The sequence below is a fragment of the Neoarius graeffei genome, chromosome 20, assembly GCF_027579695.1.
Source record: "Neoarius graeffei isolate fNeoGra1 chromosome 20, fNeoGra1.pri, whole genome shotgun sequence".
Lineage (NCBI taxonomy): Eukaryota > Metazoa > Chordata > Actinopteri > Siluriformes > Ariidae > Neoarius > Neoarius graeffei.
Window position 1 is genome coordinate 43,978,496 of NC_083588.1, and position 19,463 is coordinate 43,997,958.

General features: G+C 41.9%; 1 protein-coding gene across 1 annotated transcript in view; it reads right to left on the bottom strand.

Moving 5' to 3' along the window:
* The window catches only part of rapgefl1 (Rap guanine nucleotide exchange factor (GEF)-like 1), a 91,629-nt gene that overhangs the window by 31,376 nt on the left and 40,790 nt on the right, over positions 1-19,463 (bottom strand). The window contains exons 2-3 of the mRNA XM_060901758.1: positions 7,026-7,104; positions 1,795-1,945 (exon numbers count right to left, since the gene is read on the bottom strand). Of these exons, the coding sequence (XP_060757741.1) occupies positions 1,795-1,945; positions 7,026-7,104 (230 nt within the window). The remainder of the gene's footprint in view (positions 1-1,794; positions 1,946-7,025; positions 7,105-19,463) is intronic.

Genomic DNA, 19,463 nt, shown 5'->3' on the forward strand with positions numbered 1-19,463 from the left:
ATATTATGGAAACTGACCTTTTCCTAATGTCCACATTACTTGTATATGATTTCTTCACAATGTCTATTTAAACTTTAAAAGTTATATAGTTATCAACACAGGGCGGCACGGTGGTGTAGTGGTTAGCGCTGTCGCCTCACAGCAAGAGGGTCCGGGTTCGAGCCCTGTGGCCGGTGAGGGCCTTTCTGTGCGGAGTTTGCATGTTCTCGCCGTGTCTGCGTGGGTTTCCTCCGGGTGCTCCGGTTTCCCCCACAGTCCAAAGACATGCAGGTTAGGCTAAATGGTGACTCTAAATTGACCGTAGGTGTGAATGTGAGTGTGAATGGTTGTCTGTGTCTATGTGTCAGCCCTGTGATGACCTGGCGACTTGTCCAGGGTGTACCCCGCCTTTCGCCCGTAGTCAGCTGGGATAGGCTCCAGCTTGCCTGCGACCCTGTAGAACAGGATAAAGCGGCTAGAGATAATGAGATGAGATGAGTTATCAATTGTCAGCTATAATTCAAATTATCATATATTCAATGTATTGAATCAAATGCATATTTTATGGGGACTGTCTCTATCTTACTGTCCACATCACTTGTATGTTTTCTTTCAAAGGAAAATGTCTATTTACACTTTTTACAGTTAAAAGTTATTTACAGTTCCCAGTTATTTTTGAAACAAGTTTTCATTTGATCATTTAGAATTCTTCTTCAGCTTCTTGGCCAAAGCCAAAATCTTCTCAATCCCCTCTTTTTTCCTTTTTCTTTCATTAGCCAGCGCCTCCTGTGTTTTGACATGCTCTAACCTGGCTCTCTTCTGCTCTCTTGCTTTCCTTTTGCTTTGCTAAACTTGTTTTTATACCAGCATCAATTTCATGTACCTTCGCTTCATCTCGCTTGTCAATCGTATTCGGCATCTTGAGAAAAAACGCCGATTAGAGGAAAGTATTTTTGATATGCAGCTCATGAACATGTGTAAGTTTTGATAAAGAAAGCGGATGTGGGTGTCTTTGTAAAAACTGTTTTGATTGGCTATTATGGTTTCGACATCGATGCTTTGACCAATAACAATGTAGATAACACGAATTTTACATCACATTCAATGAGATTAAACGAGACTAAAGATGGCGACTTACAAATAATGTGTAAACATCGTTGGAGTTGATAAAGTTTGAACAGCATGAAGGAACATACCCCAACCCCCCGAAATTAATTAAAAAAAAATTTAAAAAAAAAATTTCTCAACGGATTTGGCATAATATAAAAAGTTTGGTTTTTTTACTCAGAAAAAGCGGAAATCCGCCGAAAAGCGGAAAACTCTCATCCCTGGAGTAGGGTGGGTGAGGGTGCGTGTGTAGCTACTTTTTAACCAACAGGGAATGGGTTCTTGAACCGGTTCCATTCAGCATTCTTTGAACCTTGGTGCCAGCTAGCGAACCAGCCCACGTTTTTCACCAGTTTTGAGCAGAACCATTGTAATCAAGGATGGGTCATAAACAGAGGGTGTTACACAACAGGAGTAAATATTAGTAGCAAGATGGCAGAGCACATCGATTACCTGTCAGCTTTTGTTCCAATACTGCCGATATTTTTTTTTTTTGGAAGATGCATCCTTCCTCTCCAAACTAAATGACACCCACTGATGTCTTCATGGATCATGCTGGAAAAACCAGCCATCATTTGTTTCTAGCTGGGAACCAGCATTTACTCATTTTGGTCAAAATGCTCTGAATGGTTAGAAATTTGGTGCGTGAACCAGAACGGAGCCTGTTTCCTGTTGGTCGAAAAGGGGTGTGTGTGTTGAAATGTGTACCTTAGGAAAGCTGTTGGACCTGTCCCCCTCTTCCTGTAGCAGTTCTCTGTATGTGTCCAGGTAGCGGAAGGCCACACTGAGCACAGCCTGCTTCCTCTCCGGTCCATCCCAGGTGGGCCAGGCCTCGCCTTGCTTGGGTTCAGCTCCAAACCTGAGCACATCGTTAAGGTGCATCGCAACCGGTGTACATTAGCTGGTGTGTGCTAGAGGACCTCTTGCACGCAAGTATCGGCAGAAAGGATGAATGAGAATATCGCTGCATCTCAAATTCACACAGGCATGTGCACGCTACACTGCCTTTTATTGTTTAAAAAAAAAAGGTAGCTAGAACAGAGGGTCCGTTATATGAAGAGTGAACTACAATTCCATCAAATCCTATATCTGTTGAATTCTCGATTCTGATTGGTCAGAAGGTGCCGACTAGTTCTCTCTAACTGAGGTGGTGTTTACATTAGACCGTATCCGTCTCGTTTTCGTCGCGGATGCACTGTCCGTTCACATTAAAACGCCGGGAAACGACTCCACAGGCGGAACAACTTGAATCCGCCAGGGCCCACGTATTCAACCCAGTTCGTATCTGATCCGGTGCTGTGTAAACATTGAGGAACGAGGAAACGCTGTGCTGAGCTCTAGCTGACGTCGTCATTGGACAACGTCACTGTGACATCCACCTTCCTGATTCGCTGGCGTTGGGATCTCACACACAGCGGCTCAGTCCCGAATCACTGCTCGTGCGCTTCACTCGCGCGCTCTGTGAGCTGCGCAGGGCCGGAGTGCGCACCCTCCAGAGGGCACTCGCTGTTCAGGGCGGAGTGATTTGGAGCGCAGGAGGAAGCGCTGAGCCGCACTGAGGTTTATTTACACATTTCAACTTATTTACCTCCTTCAGGCGCTTAAACTCAGTGAGAACATGAACATCACAGCCAGGTGTGTTTATCTGCTGGAGAAGGTGTTCGCTTGCCATCCTTCCACTTGCAAGTGGTGAGTGACTTGCGCATGCCCGATATGCACTGGGATCATGTGACGTGCCGTCTAATTAGTCATGTGATTAGCGTATCCGTGTATTGGCGTTGCTGTGTGCACGCGAATCGTTTTAAAAACGTTAATCTGATGATCCGCTGACACGGTCTAATGTAAACACCACCTTAGACTAGTACACTCATTCTAATAGCTTGTTTCTATAGTAACAACTCAGAGGGACTTTTATTGCAGACTAAACCGATTTTTTTTTTTTTTTTTAAAAGTGAAATTTTTTGTGAGGAAAACATTTTCCAGTTTTGGAAGGAGTCTCCAGTGCTATGAATAGCGATCTCGACATCATGTTGCTTTGTCCTGCTGTAAAGCACAAAGCGCGACAAGCGTCAAAAAGATGTGATCCTATTGGTCTCTGATCGCCTAACAAACCAAACCAAGCATGGAAAAAAAAACACAAAGAATAGCATGTGGCCATCCAGGCAACATAATTATAACCTCAGAGAAGTGGTGAAGGCAAAGGGACACACCCATCACGTCTACACGCACACACAAGTTTCTTCCCTCGTCTCGTGTAGTTTGTTATTAGCAGGGCTGTACAGGAAGTGCAAACGTATTCGCATCGCCAACAGACAAAACAGTCAGGCATCTTAGTCATAGGAGACAAAATATTGCCTTCGAGGGTCTCAAAATGCATCGCACCTGTGTGGTTGTCAATAATGATTAAAACATTCTAGGTTGATTTGTTTTACTGCCTTCAAACTTATATTTAGGCCAGTCTGAAGTTGCCCTGGTTATCTCCAGCTCTGCTCTGAAGTTCTATTTAAAGAGTGGCTCCCTAACACCCTGTCCACATTTAAACTACTATTCCTGTTCAAAAACGGCCAAGCAGGACACGCACACAAGCTGCCTTTGATGGCAGTCCAGATATAGTAACTATTTATGTCCGCTTCTTGCCAAAGATCCAAACACTGTGTTGAGCTCCGTGGCACCTGGTTCTTAGTGGAGCAAACCATCTCAGTGTGTTACAAAGAGCTCAGGCTATGGGCTTTCATCACTCACTCACACAGTGCGTGTGTGTGTGTGCGCGAGCGCGTGTCGTGCGCTAAGTAAAAAGACAGGAGTTCTGTTTTAAAATCTAATCCAATCAGGAATAGCGAGAGGGAAGAGGACCAAGGGGCTTTCCCTTTGTCTTCAGGTTGAGCAGGATGCAGACATGTTTCTACAACAAAAAGGTTTAATTAGGTCTGGATTTCCAGACCTGGAGAAGGGTTTTGAGGAGGAGGTGAGATAATCAGGGAAGAGAAACACAGACAGCGGAAAAACAGGGTGCAGACACTGAGCATTAGGAGCAGCGAGGCATGCAGGCTTCCCAGCTTTATGCTCTGGGAGCAGACAAGTCCCTACAGTACTTGAGCTACTGTAGTTCAGAGGACAGGCAGACTCTTCAAAACAGGGAATCTAGGTCATACAAGGAGATTGGGGGCAATGGCTGTCCTCTATTCACATACAAACACAAACAACCACCACACTCCGGCAAGAACAGATGTTTGGCATCAAAATTTTTGTATATACCTGGTTTCAGTTTTCTAGATTTAAAAAAAAGTACCGTTTAAACACATCCGAGGACAACGTGGCAGTGGACAGTATGACAATATGACATTGTAACCCTTCACTATAACAATTTTTTTCCCCCCCAGATGAGGATTGTGGGCATCAGTAATCCTATAAGAGTAAATGTTCCTTCTTGTTCCATCAAGTTTACTTTTATGAGTGATTCCACGCTTATGGGTACTGAAATGGGGACATGAACTTATTCACCTAAAACCATTTCTTTTTTTACCATCAGGTCACAAAACATGTAATCTTTAATGAATGATATGTTAAAAGATAACTTTAATTTTCTGAGATGTAATAAAAACATATTTATATGCCAAAGTCAAGCCTATGAGTTCCAAAACGATGTCTGTTCCATTACTTCTGTTACGATTGTCCATCTCGCGTCTGTTACAAATTAATTACAATCTAGCTATATACCATGTTAATCTTATTGAAAGAATGTGTATGTTTATTCTACTACACACGTTTATTAATTATATTTGCTAAAACATCACCTTCCTATGTTTCAAAAAGTAATTCTACATTGTTAAAATTGAGAATCTATATGTCCACAACACTTCTGTTACGTTCTGACTTTGGCATATAAATATGTTTTTATTACATCTCAGAAAATTAAAGTTATCTTTTAACATATCATTCATTAAAGATTACATGTTTTGTGACCTGATGCTAAAAAAAGAAATGGTTTTAGGTGAATTTTTAAAAATAAGTTCATGTCCCCATTTCAGTACCCATAAGCGTGGAATCACTCTTATAATATTTCTGACTGGGGGGGGGAAAAAAAAAAAAAAAAAAAAAACACCCCAGCATTGGATTTATTACTTCATTTTTTGTGACCATGCTCACGTCACTTTTTAGTACGTTTCTTGTAGACGTCAGAGATGCCTACCCCAAATTTTGAATTTCAGTATTCTTGAAAACATTTTTCAGTATTTTGGAATGACTTTCAGTAACATTAATTTATGCGCATTTCCATTATAAAGAGGTGTATATACCAATATGTTTAACATTTAAATTATTAAAAAGAACTGTTTTGTGTGAATTGAATAAACAAAACGCGAGCAGCCATCTCAACTGAGTTTCCACTCAAATTTCTAGAGCGTACAATATATCACATTTTTATAAATACAATAGTGTTCCCTGTTTGCAGACATTACGGTTGACTACCAATCATTGGTATTGAATGTAACTCCTCAAAAGTATTATATTATATTGCCTGGAAAAATGTTCTACCTGTTAACGGATTCTAATAAAATTTTTTAAAAAATTTCTTATTTCATGCCAAAGAGAGTCCGACATTGTTATCTTAATGTCTCAATATATAAATACTTCAGCATAATGCTTCAGAAGAGACATTGAATAAAATGACATTTATAATTGTATTTAAAACAGTGGAATGATCAATTTTTTGCCACAATCCCAACAACACTAATCATAAAATTCTGTTTTTGATCATACTACATGTACATTTGCACTTGCAACACTGAAAAGACTTTGAATTAAAGAAGTACAGCCAGTGTTTGATATTTCAGTGAATAAAAATCAGACATGGAAAAAGAAACTGAATAAGTTTAACTCACATTTCATGGCACTAATTGGCAAGTTCAACTCCAAGCACAGGTCAACCATCACCACTTCAGCACGGGTCACGTTCCGTGTCTTTTCATCCACAGATTTTGTAAAAAACTGCTGGATACCCCCAGATTTACTTTCCGCCTGACTCGCCATTTCAGCATACTCCATATGTTTTTTTTTTGTAGTTGACATGCCGCGTGCAGTCATCGCGACCACCATGAGTGATGTTAATGTCAGTTCTACACAGTTTGCAGTGCGCGTATCCATTGCCCTTTTGACTGGGTGTAATGCACGGCCATTCTACCGTATCGAAAATAGCGTGAACAAATGTGCGGAATCTGCGCATGTCACACACAGCATGTGTGGTTGTCGTAAAAATAAATAGCCGTGAATCGCGCATGGATTGAAAAAGTCGCTTGGACATTTAAAAACAACTCACTGGAATTTAAGACTTTATAATAATTCCGTACAGAATAACACTGTTTGCCGTAACATCGTATTTACGTAACTTTTCCGTACAAAATACGGCCAATCCGTACTAGTAGGCATCTCTGGGACGTGGAGCAGCTGTTACTGTTGTCGCTTGTGGATGTGCCCTGTCCAGTGCTTTTTTTTTTTTTAAAGTTCTGATGAGAAATGGTAGTAGCCAAAATGTAAAGCCTACATCTCACGACAATTTATGCACACCACTTTTCGTCTAAAATGTATTCAATTTTGATGGACATGTCACAGGTTAGGCTTCATACAAACTTTATGACAGAGTGGCATTTTTGCCTAAAACACTGCTCCCGAGTGGCACGACAGAAGAAGTGTTCGCCCTATCGTCAAGAGATTGCGAGTTCAAATTCCAAATTCTTCCCGACAATAAACAAACAAAACCTGCTGCTCCACGTCTGAGGAGAAAAAAAAAAAAAAGCCACCACACCCCCAGATTGTACATGGTGTGCTTTAACCCTCTCTTCCTCCACCCCCCCCCCCCCCCCCCAAAAAAAAGGGGTTGATATAAAAAACTCTAAAGGACATGCTCCTTAAATGCACACGACTGATGCTGATGTATTGGATACTGCTGAAGCAGGACCTGCTGGAACTTGTCGGACGCCAGGAAGATTGGGTGTGTCAACATGAAGTCATCCAGGAGTATTTCTGCGGGGGGGGGAAGAAAAAGAGGGGGAGCATGTTAGCATATCAAAAACATGGTTACAAAAGCTGTTGGATGTGGAAACAGCAGGTTTACTTCACAGAACTTCACAGGCTAAAATATCATTAATCATGCGATGCATTCACATCTCCTCACTGCCAGACTTGCTCGACCGGTCATGAACCCAAACATCTTGGTGTGAAATGAAGTTGTATTTTATCTTCTCAACTGTCACTTGGTTTTTAAATATCTTTTAATCCATTGAACAAAGGATGCCTGAGTAAACGCTTTCCACATTCCTTTAAAAATAGCTGCTGGCTCTTGCACGTATGCAACTAAAGCAGCTTCGGCTCCCCCCCACAACCGTCACTGGTTCTCGGGAACTTGGCTGAAAATTTGATCGGTCTGATGAAAACACATCTGATGTGTGTATTCACCGATATGGTGTAATTTTCTATATTTGGAAGGAATCTCTAGTGTCAGCATTTAACAGTCAAGAGGTAATGTTCCAAGTTTTCAGGATGGACAGCTTTGCTGTTTCTCTGGAACAAGGCACACAATTTCTTTTTCGAGAAAGAAGGAAGACATTCCTCAAGTGTATAGCACGTCATTCTTTAACCCTTTCTCACAGTACACCTTCATTAAAATCAACTTCAATATTTTCAATCAGTATAAATCAAATTAATTACTTTACCGCCACAAGTCTGTTATCAGATTAGTCAGGACACTGTCGGGGGTGTGTGTGTGTGTGTGTGTGTGTGTGTGTGTATATATAGAGTACTGTGACACTGTTGCCCCTTTTCCACCAAATCAGTTCCAGGGCTGGTTCGGGGCCAGTGCTTAGTTTGGAACCGGGTTTTCTGTTTCCACTGACAAAGAACTGGCTCTGGGGCCAGAAAAACTGGTTCCAGGCTAGCACCAACTCTCTGCTGGGCCAGAGGAAAGAACCGCTTACGTCAGCGGGGGGGGGCGGAGTTGTTAAGACCAACAACAATAACAAGACCGCGAAAGATCGCCATTTTTAAGCGACGAGAAGCAGCAGCTGTACAAACGCGAAGTCATCCATTATTATTATTATTGTTGTTGTTGCTGCTGCTTCTTCCATGTTGTTTTTGCTTCGATATTCGCACCAAGGTTTAAGCAAACGTAGCGACGTAACTGACGTATACAGCGACGTAATGACGTATACAGCGACGTAATGGCGTGGCACCCCGAGCGATGGAAAAGCAAACTGGTTCTCAGCTGGCTCGCAAGTTGAACGAGTTGTGAACCAGCACCAGCACCGGCCCCGAACCAGCCCTGGAACTGATTTGGTGGAAAAGGGGTGTGTGTTTAGCTGCTGGTGAGCAGGGCAATGGAGAAAAGAGGAGGGAAGGGGAGGGGTGTGAGCCCCCTGCTGAGCAAACAATTCACACCTCTTCACAATAACATTGGTACAGAAATGTAATGGACAGCACGGCTAAAGGTGTTTGATAGTGTAAATTAAAATAAATGTATACAACTGCCACAATAAAACTACGAATGAAAACGTTTCAACCTAGTATGCTAGGTAGAAAAAAAAAAAAAAAACCAGAAATTCTTAAAGCCCTGGGTGTCTACTTTCATATGAGCTGTTAAACACTATTGTGGAGTGACGCATCACAAATAAATTCAATGCTGAACATGGGCACGCCCAAAACAGGTGGAAATTCCATTTTTTGGCTTCGGATTTAAAAAAGTGAATACATTTGGGGGAAAAACTAGATAGAACTCCATGCCAACAGCGGCGATGGGGATGCCTCCGCCTGGTAGACTACACGCCTTATTAAAGTGCCATTCCACCACTGGATGTATTCTTTGGCATAAAATACAATACATTTTATAACATGACTAGACAGAGAAATCTTTTAGCTTCAAAATGATATATCAAACATAATTTTTTGACAACGACAAGTATATTAATTTTGCGACCAAAGTCACCTACCCTTTTAATTTCCGCGCAGTAGTGAAATGTGATGTCATCGGCAGGTTCCCCTTCTTGTGTACCACGTCACGTGCGACGTGGCACAGATTATCAGCAATGGCGGATAGAACATGATTTCCACTTGTCGATTGCTGTGCCGATATTCACCATCGACCGTCTCCTTTGGGCATCACTTGCTATTTTCCTTCGCTTCTTTTCCGAAGCTGACAATCGCGTTCTATCCGCCATTGCTGATAATCTGTGCCACGTCGCACGTGACGTGGTACACAAGAAGGGGAACCTGCCTATGACATCACGTTTCACTACCGCGCGGAAATTAAAAGGGTAGGTGACTTTGGTCGCAAAATTAATATACTTGTCGTTGTCAAAAAATTGTGTTTGATATATCATTTTGAAGCTAAAAGATTTCGCTGTCTAGTCATGTTGTCATAAAATATATTGTATTTTATGCCAAAAATATACATCCAATGGTGGAATGGCACTTTAAGTTGTGATTTGGGGATGGACATTTGACCTCACAGTAATCTTGACCTGTGACCTTTTAACCTCAAAATCTAATCAGTTCATGTTTGTCCCAAAGTGCGCAAATGGTGAAAGTTTGGTGAAATTCCTTTCATTTGCTTTGGAGATATTGCGTTCACAATGTTTGCGGACAGACATTTGACCTCACAGTGACCTTGACCTTAGACCTTTTAACCTCAAAATCTAATCAGTTCATGTTTGTCCCAAAGCGCACAAATGGTGAAAGTTTAGTGAAATTCCTTTCATTAGCCTTTGAGATATCGCGTTCACAAGGTTTCGGGACAGACGGACAACCCGAAAACATAATGCCTCTTGCACCTTAAAGCGGCGGAGGCATAAAAAAATCATTAGCGTTGACAGACTACTGTGTTATAACAGGAATAAAACACTTTGAGGAAACACTACACTGTTATTGGAAACTAATCAACTTCAGGGTGATAAGTACGTCACTCGATTCTTTTCTAATAGCAGCACACCCCATCACATTTTAACCTTTACACTGAGTGGAGTAGCTTTTGACTTGCTTTGGCATGTATCCTATTCCTTGCTTGTACTGTATGTCATGTTATTTATGTACAGTGTGTGTTATTTTTAGCCATGAGCCAATCACAGTGACTTTTCAAATGCATCTCGTGTGACATAGAAATAGACAATATAGAACTGAAGACAAAAATCTGCAGATTTCAGTTTTGCTCCCAACTTCTAAACACACAACATAAAGGTTTTACTGATATCCTTTTAATAAACATTACACAGAACTACACAAGCACAAGGTTCTGTGTTATTTCTACATACAAGTCTATATATTCAACACAAGTCTTATAGCTCATAACATCCATATACCCTTCATTAGGTTTTTCCCCCCACTATATCTAGGTCACATTAATCTGTAGCACATTAATCATTGATTTAAAAAATAAAAATAAACCCAACAGCATGCACTGCCACTTTAAAAAAAAAAAAAAAAAAGATCCAAAAGAGTAACCTCAAAATGAACACAGAACTGAAAAGTAGGCCACATCCTTCACATAGTATGCAAAAAGCACATGCAAACAACTATGAGACAAACCCCAGGCTATTACCCAAAGAGCAACACAAAGGGGAAAAAATTCACAAAAAGACAAAACATCTGAGCTCAGTGATATGATATCAAATTGGATAAATGACACTGGGCATTTAAGCTTATAACCGGATATCACAGGTTTCTGTTATTGGACTCCACTGCTTCTTTTTCCCCTCATGTTTACACTTCACGTCTTATTCCCCTGTTGGGTGGCATGGTGGTGTACCGTAAGTGGTTAGCACGGTCGCCTCACAGCAAGAAGGTTCTGGGTTCGAGCCCAGTGGCCAGTGGGGGCCCTTTCTGTGCGGAGTTTGCATGTTCTCCCTGTGTCTGCGTGGGTTTCCCCCACAGTCCAAAGACGTGAGGTTAGGTTAATATGGGACGGCCTTGGGCTGAGGTGCCCTTGAGCGAGGCACCTAACTCCCAACTGCTCCCCGGGCGCTGTTAGCATGGCTGCCCACTGCTCTGGGTGTGTGTGTGCGCGCTCATTGCTCACATGTGTGCTCACTGCTTCAGATGGGTTAAATGCAGAGAGGAATTTCACAAGTGCGTGAACTCTATATTTTCCACTATTCTGCTGTTATGGTGTCTTGTGGGAATGGAAGCACAACAGCAAAGTTAAATGTTAATCTTCCCCTTGACCACCTAGTAACATTTTGCTAGTTTCTGGTGGTGATGTAAATGTAGTGATATTACGACAGAACGACTTATACTGCCTCAATGTAAGGCAACCAGCAGCAAACTCAGAACGATCGATAACCCACCCCAACACTGGCAGATCAGGGCTTTGAACCAGAATTTTTTTCCTATTGGTTCGTTCCGAACAGAAACGGAATTTTAACGTTTCCGGTTTTGGGTTCCACCATTAAATAGATGTTCCCGAACCGGTTAGAACAAAAAAATTTAGTTCCCGGAACGGTTAATTACATTCCCTGTCAGCTGTTTAACAAATGGCTATAAAATTATGTCTCTGTCTCATCCAGCTTAAGCCAAATGTAGGCTAATTCTATTACAACCTTCATTAAATAAGACAAGAAATAATTCACAACAATTATTATTTCAAATGTTGGCGATTTGGATTCTCAGTATGTCTTCCCATCTACACAAACAGAAAAAGTGCCAAAAATGAAAGATAATTCGTTTAGCGTGTTACCAAAGGCGAGTCAGGCCCTATGCATTGATAGGCTAACAGAGGTTAACGTCATTTAATGTTCGCGAGCCTCTCATTAACGTGGACAAATATATTGATATCGTGTTTGAAATTGACGTTTTTGAATGACGATAGACTGCAATATTTACCTCTTATTTAAGATGTGGAGACGTGATAGTAGTCCACCCTCCCGCTCTCTCCATTCAGTCAGCGAACGTCACACAGGAAGTGAACCCCAGCGGGTCATAGAAACTTGCGCAGGAGAAGAATGACTTTTTTATTTGTAGGCTACGGAAACTTTGAGGAACGAAATAAAAACCGGTATTAACCGGTTACCATTATTTTTAATAAGTGTTTCTGTTCCGGAACATAACAAATAATAAAAGTTTCTGGTTTCGTTTCTGTTCCATGTGAAATAGAAAAAGTTCCCGGTTTTCGTTCCTTGAACTGGTTCAAAGCCCTGTGGCAGATACAATCAAAAATGCTATAAAACACCTCTCATCTCATCATCTAGCCGCTTTATCCTGTTCTGCAGGGCCGCAGGCAAGCTGGAGCCTATCCCAGCTGACTATGGGCGAAAGGCGGGGTACACCCTGGACAAGTCGCCAGGTCATCACAGGGCTGACACAGACAACCATTCACACTCGCATTCACACCTACGGTCAATTTAGAGTCACCAGTTAACCTAACCTGCATGTCTTTGGACTGTGGGGGAAACCGGAGCACCCGGAGGAAACCCACGCGGACACGGGGAGAACATGCAAACTCCGCACAGAAAGGCCTTCGCCGGCCACGGGGCTCGAACCCGGACCTTCTTGCTGTGAGGCGACAGCGCTAACCACTACACCGCCGTGCCGCCCCTAAAACACCTCTTCTTGAACAAAATAAAATGTTGAGAAAAACAGGAAGAGAACACTGAGGCATGATGTAGCGCCACTCATGCCATGTTGCTAACTAGCCAACGTCTCAGCTTTGGCTTTTCACAACAAAGGACTTTCTGCCTCATTAATTGTGTTATATATGTGGTCACACAAGGTTTACACCTCTTGCGGAGCTTGGTGCTCCAAAGCATTCCGTTACGGCGGTGTAGTGGTTAGCACCGTCACCTCACAGCAAGAAGGTTCTGGGTTCGAGCCCAGCCGCCACGGGTGCCTTTCTGTGTGGAGTTTACATGTTCTCCCCGTGTCTGAGTGGGGTTCCCCCACAGTTCAAAGTTAGGTTAACATCGGGCAGCCTTGGGCTGAAGTGCTCTTGAGCAAGGTACCTAACCCCTGACTGCTCCCCAGGCGCTGTAGCATAGCTGCCCACTGCTCTGGGTGGGTGGGGGTGTGCACACGTGTGCGTTCAGTGGGCCATCCTTAAAAAAAAAAAAAAATTCGTTTCCTGTCCACCGGGTGGGCAAAAAAAAATTTCAGTCGGGAGGGAGGGATTTATTTATTTTTTTTATTTTTATTTTTTATTATATATGGATGGATAAGAAATCGCAATGCTGTGTTTGCTTTTTCTTTCAGTACTTTTTATTACAAAAGCAGACACATTTAATAAAATATGACAGTTAAATCAACTGAAACTTGTACAAAAACTAAGTTAGCATTTTAAATGCTGACTGCAACATTTGCAAAACTTTTACAAAGGTACTTAAAATGTCCGACACACGGACTTTTTGTAGTTCTAAATCGACCGTTAGGCCTAGTTCGGATGAAATTACACTATTAAAATGATCACTGAATGATTTGTTTTTCTGAATCTTTACTATTTTGTTGTTCGCTAGAATACCATTTTGCGATTTCACACTTAAGCAAATGTTTGAAAACTCCGGATCTCCTTCCTTCATGGTGGCTGCCATTTTTTTGTGCCGCACAGCGCATGCGCAGAGCTGATTCGACAGGGCTTTCCACAAGCGCCGGCCACACAATTAAGTCCAGCCGGCTACTTTAATGACTATTTTTGTAGCCCACAGGCTCTAAATATTAATTTTTGATTTTAATAAAATTAAATGTTTATCTAACGGACTGACAATAATGTCAAACTGAACCGTTGATCAAGGGAGAGTAACTCATCCACGCCCCGACATGCGGTGTGTGCGCACTCGGCGCATGCTCAGTTGCATGAATGTGTTATGCACCGAAAATAAGAGATTTATAAGCCAGGAACGCCTCATGATGCAATACGCAAGAAAATAAAGAAGATTTACTGCCATTTTACTTTGTATTTGAGTAAAGTGAATAAATAAATGGTCTGTGGAAAATACACTTAACCCTGGGAACTGCGTGCACAGGAGTTTATTTTGTGTTTACCTCCCCCCCGGCTGGCTACTTATTTGTCATGGCTGGCTAGTATGAGCCTTAGTGGAAAGCCCTGGGAATGCGGAAATGTCAAGTTCGATTTTAGATTTACGAACCCGAAAAAAATGTCGAAAAACCGGCGTTTAAAAAAAAAATTTCACCCGCACAAACGGCACTCACCCGGCCGGTGGACCGGAAACAGAACATTTTTTAATAATGGCCCTGCTTCAAATGGGTTAAATGCAGAGGATGAATCTCGCTGTGCTTGAAGTGTGCATGTGAAAAATAAAGGTTTCTTCTTCTTCTAAATACAGTCAGGCGGGAATACATATCCAGTACTTTTCTATTATGGAAGACTGAATGGGAACAAAAATGTCTTATATATTCTATGTTTTTACCCCAACAATAACATGTTTTGTATATGAAAGGGGCTTTTGGACAGAGTTAAAAGCCAGATCAAATCAGTGTTTACTGTCTGTGTTTCAGACAAACAAAAGTTGTGACTAGCTCCGGAGCAGACCTTGCTGTAGCTGCGCTAAAGGCCAGGGCAGACGTGTGGGAGAGGATCCTGACTGGTTGAGGCTTGTCCTAGCTCCACATGGATTGACGAAGTTTTTCTGATGTGATGTCAACAGGCTTCAGTAATTGTAGGTGAAGTGAAAACAGCGAGTGGTGTAAAAGCACAGTGAGGCATAAACCGACACAAAAAGGGATGAAGTGCTTAACATGGATGGAAAAAAGGAAAAAAAAAGGCTGGAGAAGGAGGAAAATGGTGGACTTGGCAGAAGTGTAAAGCTGAAAGTCATTAATTTGCAGATTTATACCTGACTGTGTGTGTGTGTGTGTGTGGTGTGTGTTACTGTCTAATTTTGCTGTTGGAGAGGATATATTAATTTTTGCCATTAAAGCTCGCCTTCAAGTCCTCCCAACAAAATATAATCTAGCCACCTGGTATCCGTCCAATCAAGACCCATACTGTATTCTCCATACCTCCACTCGTGAAAACGAAACAATAGCACATGTCCTTAATGGCTGTCATTTTTACAAGGGCCTTTATACAGCTAGGCATGACCAACTGGTTGACATAATTGCAGATAGCATTAAAGGAACATCTGAAGTGCCCACCAGTATGTATAAACATAGTGCTGTGCAAATCGCGTGGTTTAACTCGGACATTACTAATGTACTATTAGATAATTTCCCAAACACTCCAGATATAACCATCATAGAGAAAAACAATAGAATAGCAATAATTGTGGAAGTAGGTTGCTCTTTTGATCTGTATATGGACACATGCTTTAATTATAAAATGTTGAAATACCAGCCACTTGTCAATACTATCATGGGCTTTGGATTTCAATGTAAACTAGTTGTTCTAGTATTTGGGAGTCTTGGACATGTACACAAACTTGTTCTATCAGGAATGCAACTATGTGGGCTACGAAAAACAACCGCAAAGAGACTGGCGAAGTACTGTTCCATATCTGCCATAATACCGTATTTATCCTTATAGAAGCGCCCTCCCTATTTGACGCGCCTCCACGATTTTCAGAGCTAGAATAGTATTTACCAACCATTTTCTTCATTTAACAAACTTTAAATCAACAAACCACAACAGAGACGTTCAATTTCACCGCTGATTTTTTTTTACCGGAAATCGCGTTAGTAAACATGGACAGTATAAAATACGGACATTCACTCTGCTGCGGATATCAATACGGGTGGAGATGTACCTTTTGTTTGCACCACTCTTGTACACGTTTACGGTGAACATTAAATGTTTTTGCAGCTAAGTGTTTGCCTTTCTGCTCTGCCAGTTCTACAACCTTTAACTTAAAACTAGCGGTGAAGGATCGTTTTGACGACGACATTTTGTTTTGTGAGCTCATAAACATCGACGATGACGTGAATTGTGACGTCACTACAAATAGTTTACTTACCAATGTTATCCTTATAAGCGAGCGGGACATTGTTTAATTGACTTTTTGGACATATAACTGTATTTTCATGTGTTTCAAAATAAATGTTTTAAATTCCGATGATTTTGTCATGTTTGATTTTTGTCATTTAAGGGTCGAAATTGACGCTCCCCCTTCATGTTTTGCATCGCGCCCGGGCGCGTTTATTAGGATAAATACGGTAGGTAGCTTGTCCATTTGGAGACGGAGATGTCATATTTTTCCATAGATATTGTTGGATTGACTAATTGAATGATCACTTTTACAAATCTGCAGTGGTTTCCAGTAATGTTTGGATCTGTGGATTTTTCTTGTGCTGTGATCCAAATAAAAGTACTAAAATGTGTGTGTGTGTGTGTGTGTGTGTGTGTGTGTGTGTGTGTGTGTGTGTGTGTGTGTGTGTGTGCACGCGCGTGCAATAGTGGGTGATGGTAGGTGCATTAGTTAGAGCCTTGTCCACATCTTTACACCTGCAAATTTCCCAGAGTTGCTAAGGAAACAACATGCCCGAGTATGTGCATGCGGTTGTATTTTTAGAGATCGAGTGAGCGCGCGCGAGAGAGAGAGAGAGAGAGAGAGAGAGAGAGAGAGAGAGAGAGAGAATCAAAGTGCTGCACACCACATTAAAGCAAATGGGATGTAAAGTTGGCAGGACTCACTTCAACTCAGTAGAGAGACTTCAAAGTGGATGAGTGACAGGAAAAGAGTGAAGACAATGATTATTCCATATTGCCTTTAGCCGTTTTTGTGCGTGTGGGATGTTAATATTTGTCTAGCCCTTACTGATAAGGCAGAAGTCTGCAAAATGCTCCAACGCAGCATTATTTATGGCCTTCAGACTGATTGCACATTTCCCTGTGGCTATGCTGATAAATAGTCATTGATTTAACAAAACAAGACCAGTCAAGCCTAGATTTTCCTGAACCTCAGTTTGCCCACCAGACAGCTCAAAGTCATCCATGTAACCATAGCAACCATTGCACGACGCATTACTGTTTCTCCTCAGACTTATTCTGAGGAATCTCTTTAGCAGAATAAGGAAAGGCTTTACTCTCACATCTCCAAGTACAGGACAGCGAAATTCTTTTCTTGGCATATCCTCGCTCACCAGCTAAAACGTGCCAAGGTCAGGTTACATGGAATTCCTTGCTTACAAAAAGGTCTGGAAAAGCATGAAACAACCAAATGATGACCATTACCTTCTTAAAATGTTTAACTAAGGAAGATTTGTTCACAGCCATAAATAGAACTGTTCAACGTGGTTACGTTTTGGTTCACACTCATGCTTATGAACTGTGCCCAGCACCACAGCCTCTGTAGTAGGGGTGTGTGCACACATGCGTTTTAATTCCACTCATGACCACTCTTACAGAAAGTCTGACCAATACCACACCTACCTGCAATGTTTACCTCTGCCAAGGAGGTTATGTTTTCGATACGGTTTGTTTGTCTGTCCATAAGCAGGTTTGCACAAAACCTACTGACCCAACTTCCATGAAACTTGGTGGAAAGGTGTAGCATGGGCCAAGGAAGAACCCAATAAACTTGAGCGGATCTGAGTCATAGAGCATATCCATGAATTTATTTTCTCTTAATTCACCAACATTGCGAGATTAGGCATTTGGCCTTGCCAGAAACCTGCACTCAAAATGCCATACATCTTAAAATCCAGTACATTGCAGTAAAGTTCAACAGTGACAAAACATAGCCTATGTAGAAATACGACGATTCCATACCACAATCCACATTCACGGGTACCTGTAATCCTCTGGGATACACATGTAGGCATGTAATTATAATAGTTTTGGAAAATGTATCCAGACATGTACAGTGGTTGCGGTTACAGCTTTGCACATCATAGAATTAGTCGACTATTGTCCTTGGCAGAGGTCTGCGCTCAGAGTCCCATCCTAGTCGAACAAATGTAGTTGGTTCGAAAGAGATTTATGACGATTCAAATCTCATCTCATCTCATTATCTCTAGCCGCTTTATCCTTCTACAGGGTCGCAGGCAAGCTGGAGCCTATCCCAGCTGACTACGGGCGAAAGGCGGGGTACACCCTGGACAAGTCGCCAGGTCATCACAGGGCTGACACAGACAACCATTCACACTCACACCTACGGTCAATTTAGAGTCACCAGTTAACCTAACCTGCATGTCTTTGGACTGTGGGGGAAACCGGAGCACCCGGAGGAAACCCACATGGACACGGGGAGAACATGCAAACTCCGCACAGAAAGGCCCTCGCCGGCCACGGGGCTCGAACCCAGAACCTTCTTGCTGTGAGGCGACAGCGCTAACCACTACACCACTGTGCCGCCACGATTCAAATCGAAATAAAAAATGAAAACACGATTGTTATCAGGCTGCATAAGCTCTTAGGTTTTCCTAGCTGAAATTGCGTTGTTTAGACAGCAGAGGGTTATATACAAAACATGTGACTTCACCGCTGTTGGAAGTGACACAGCTCTAATGCTGCAAAACCACAAAAAGCCAATCTAAAATATGTGAAAGAACTGTTGTGTGACTGACTGTACAAATAGATTTCTTGTTTAAATCAAGAAATTGGCGCTGAGAGTGAAAGAAGAGAAGAAAAATAGAGAGAGATAGTACAAATGTTAAAAGTTTATCAAAGAAAGACCTATTTGTTAACTTTTTCATTTTTAATAAAAGGAATATTTTAGTTACTCCAATCTTTACAAAAGTGGTTAAATATTGTTGGTTATTAAGAAAATGAAACAAAAGTTGTTTTTTTTATTTAAACAAAATTAATATTTAAGTTGATGAATAACAAAAACGGGCGGCACGGTGGTGTAGTGGTTAGCGCTGTCGCCTCACAGCAAGAAGGTCCTGGGTTCGAGCCCCGGGGCCGGCGAGGGCCTTTCTGTGCGGAGTTTGCATGTTCTCCCCGTGTCCGCGTGGGTTTCCTCCGGGTGCTCCGGTTTCCCCCACAGTCCAAAGACATGCAGGTTAGGTTAACTGGTGACTCTAAATTGACCGTAGGTGTGAATGTGAGCGTGAATGGTTGTCTGTGTCTATGTGTCAGCCCTGTGATGACCTGGCGACTTGTCCAGGGTGTACCCCGCCTTTCGCCCGTAGTCAGCTGGGATAGGCTCCAGCTTGCCTGCGACCCTGTAGAAGGATAAAACGGCTAGAGATAATGAGATGAGATGAGATGAATAACAAAAATGTATTTTTTTGGTAATAAAATTTATGTAAAAATTTTTTAAAATATATAATGAGAGAACTGAATCATGAACCCAATACTGTGAATTGAATCCAACCGTGAATCATTACATGGCTAGTTCCTGAAGATGAACGCGGTGTACGTGTGTCACGTCAGCAAAAGGCACACCAGCAAGCTGCACGTTCCCATATTAATGATCATGGCGTTTCTTTGTCCAGATCTGTCTGCCCTGTAT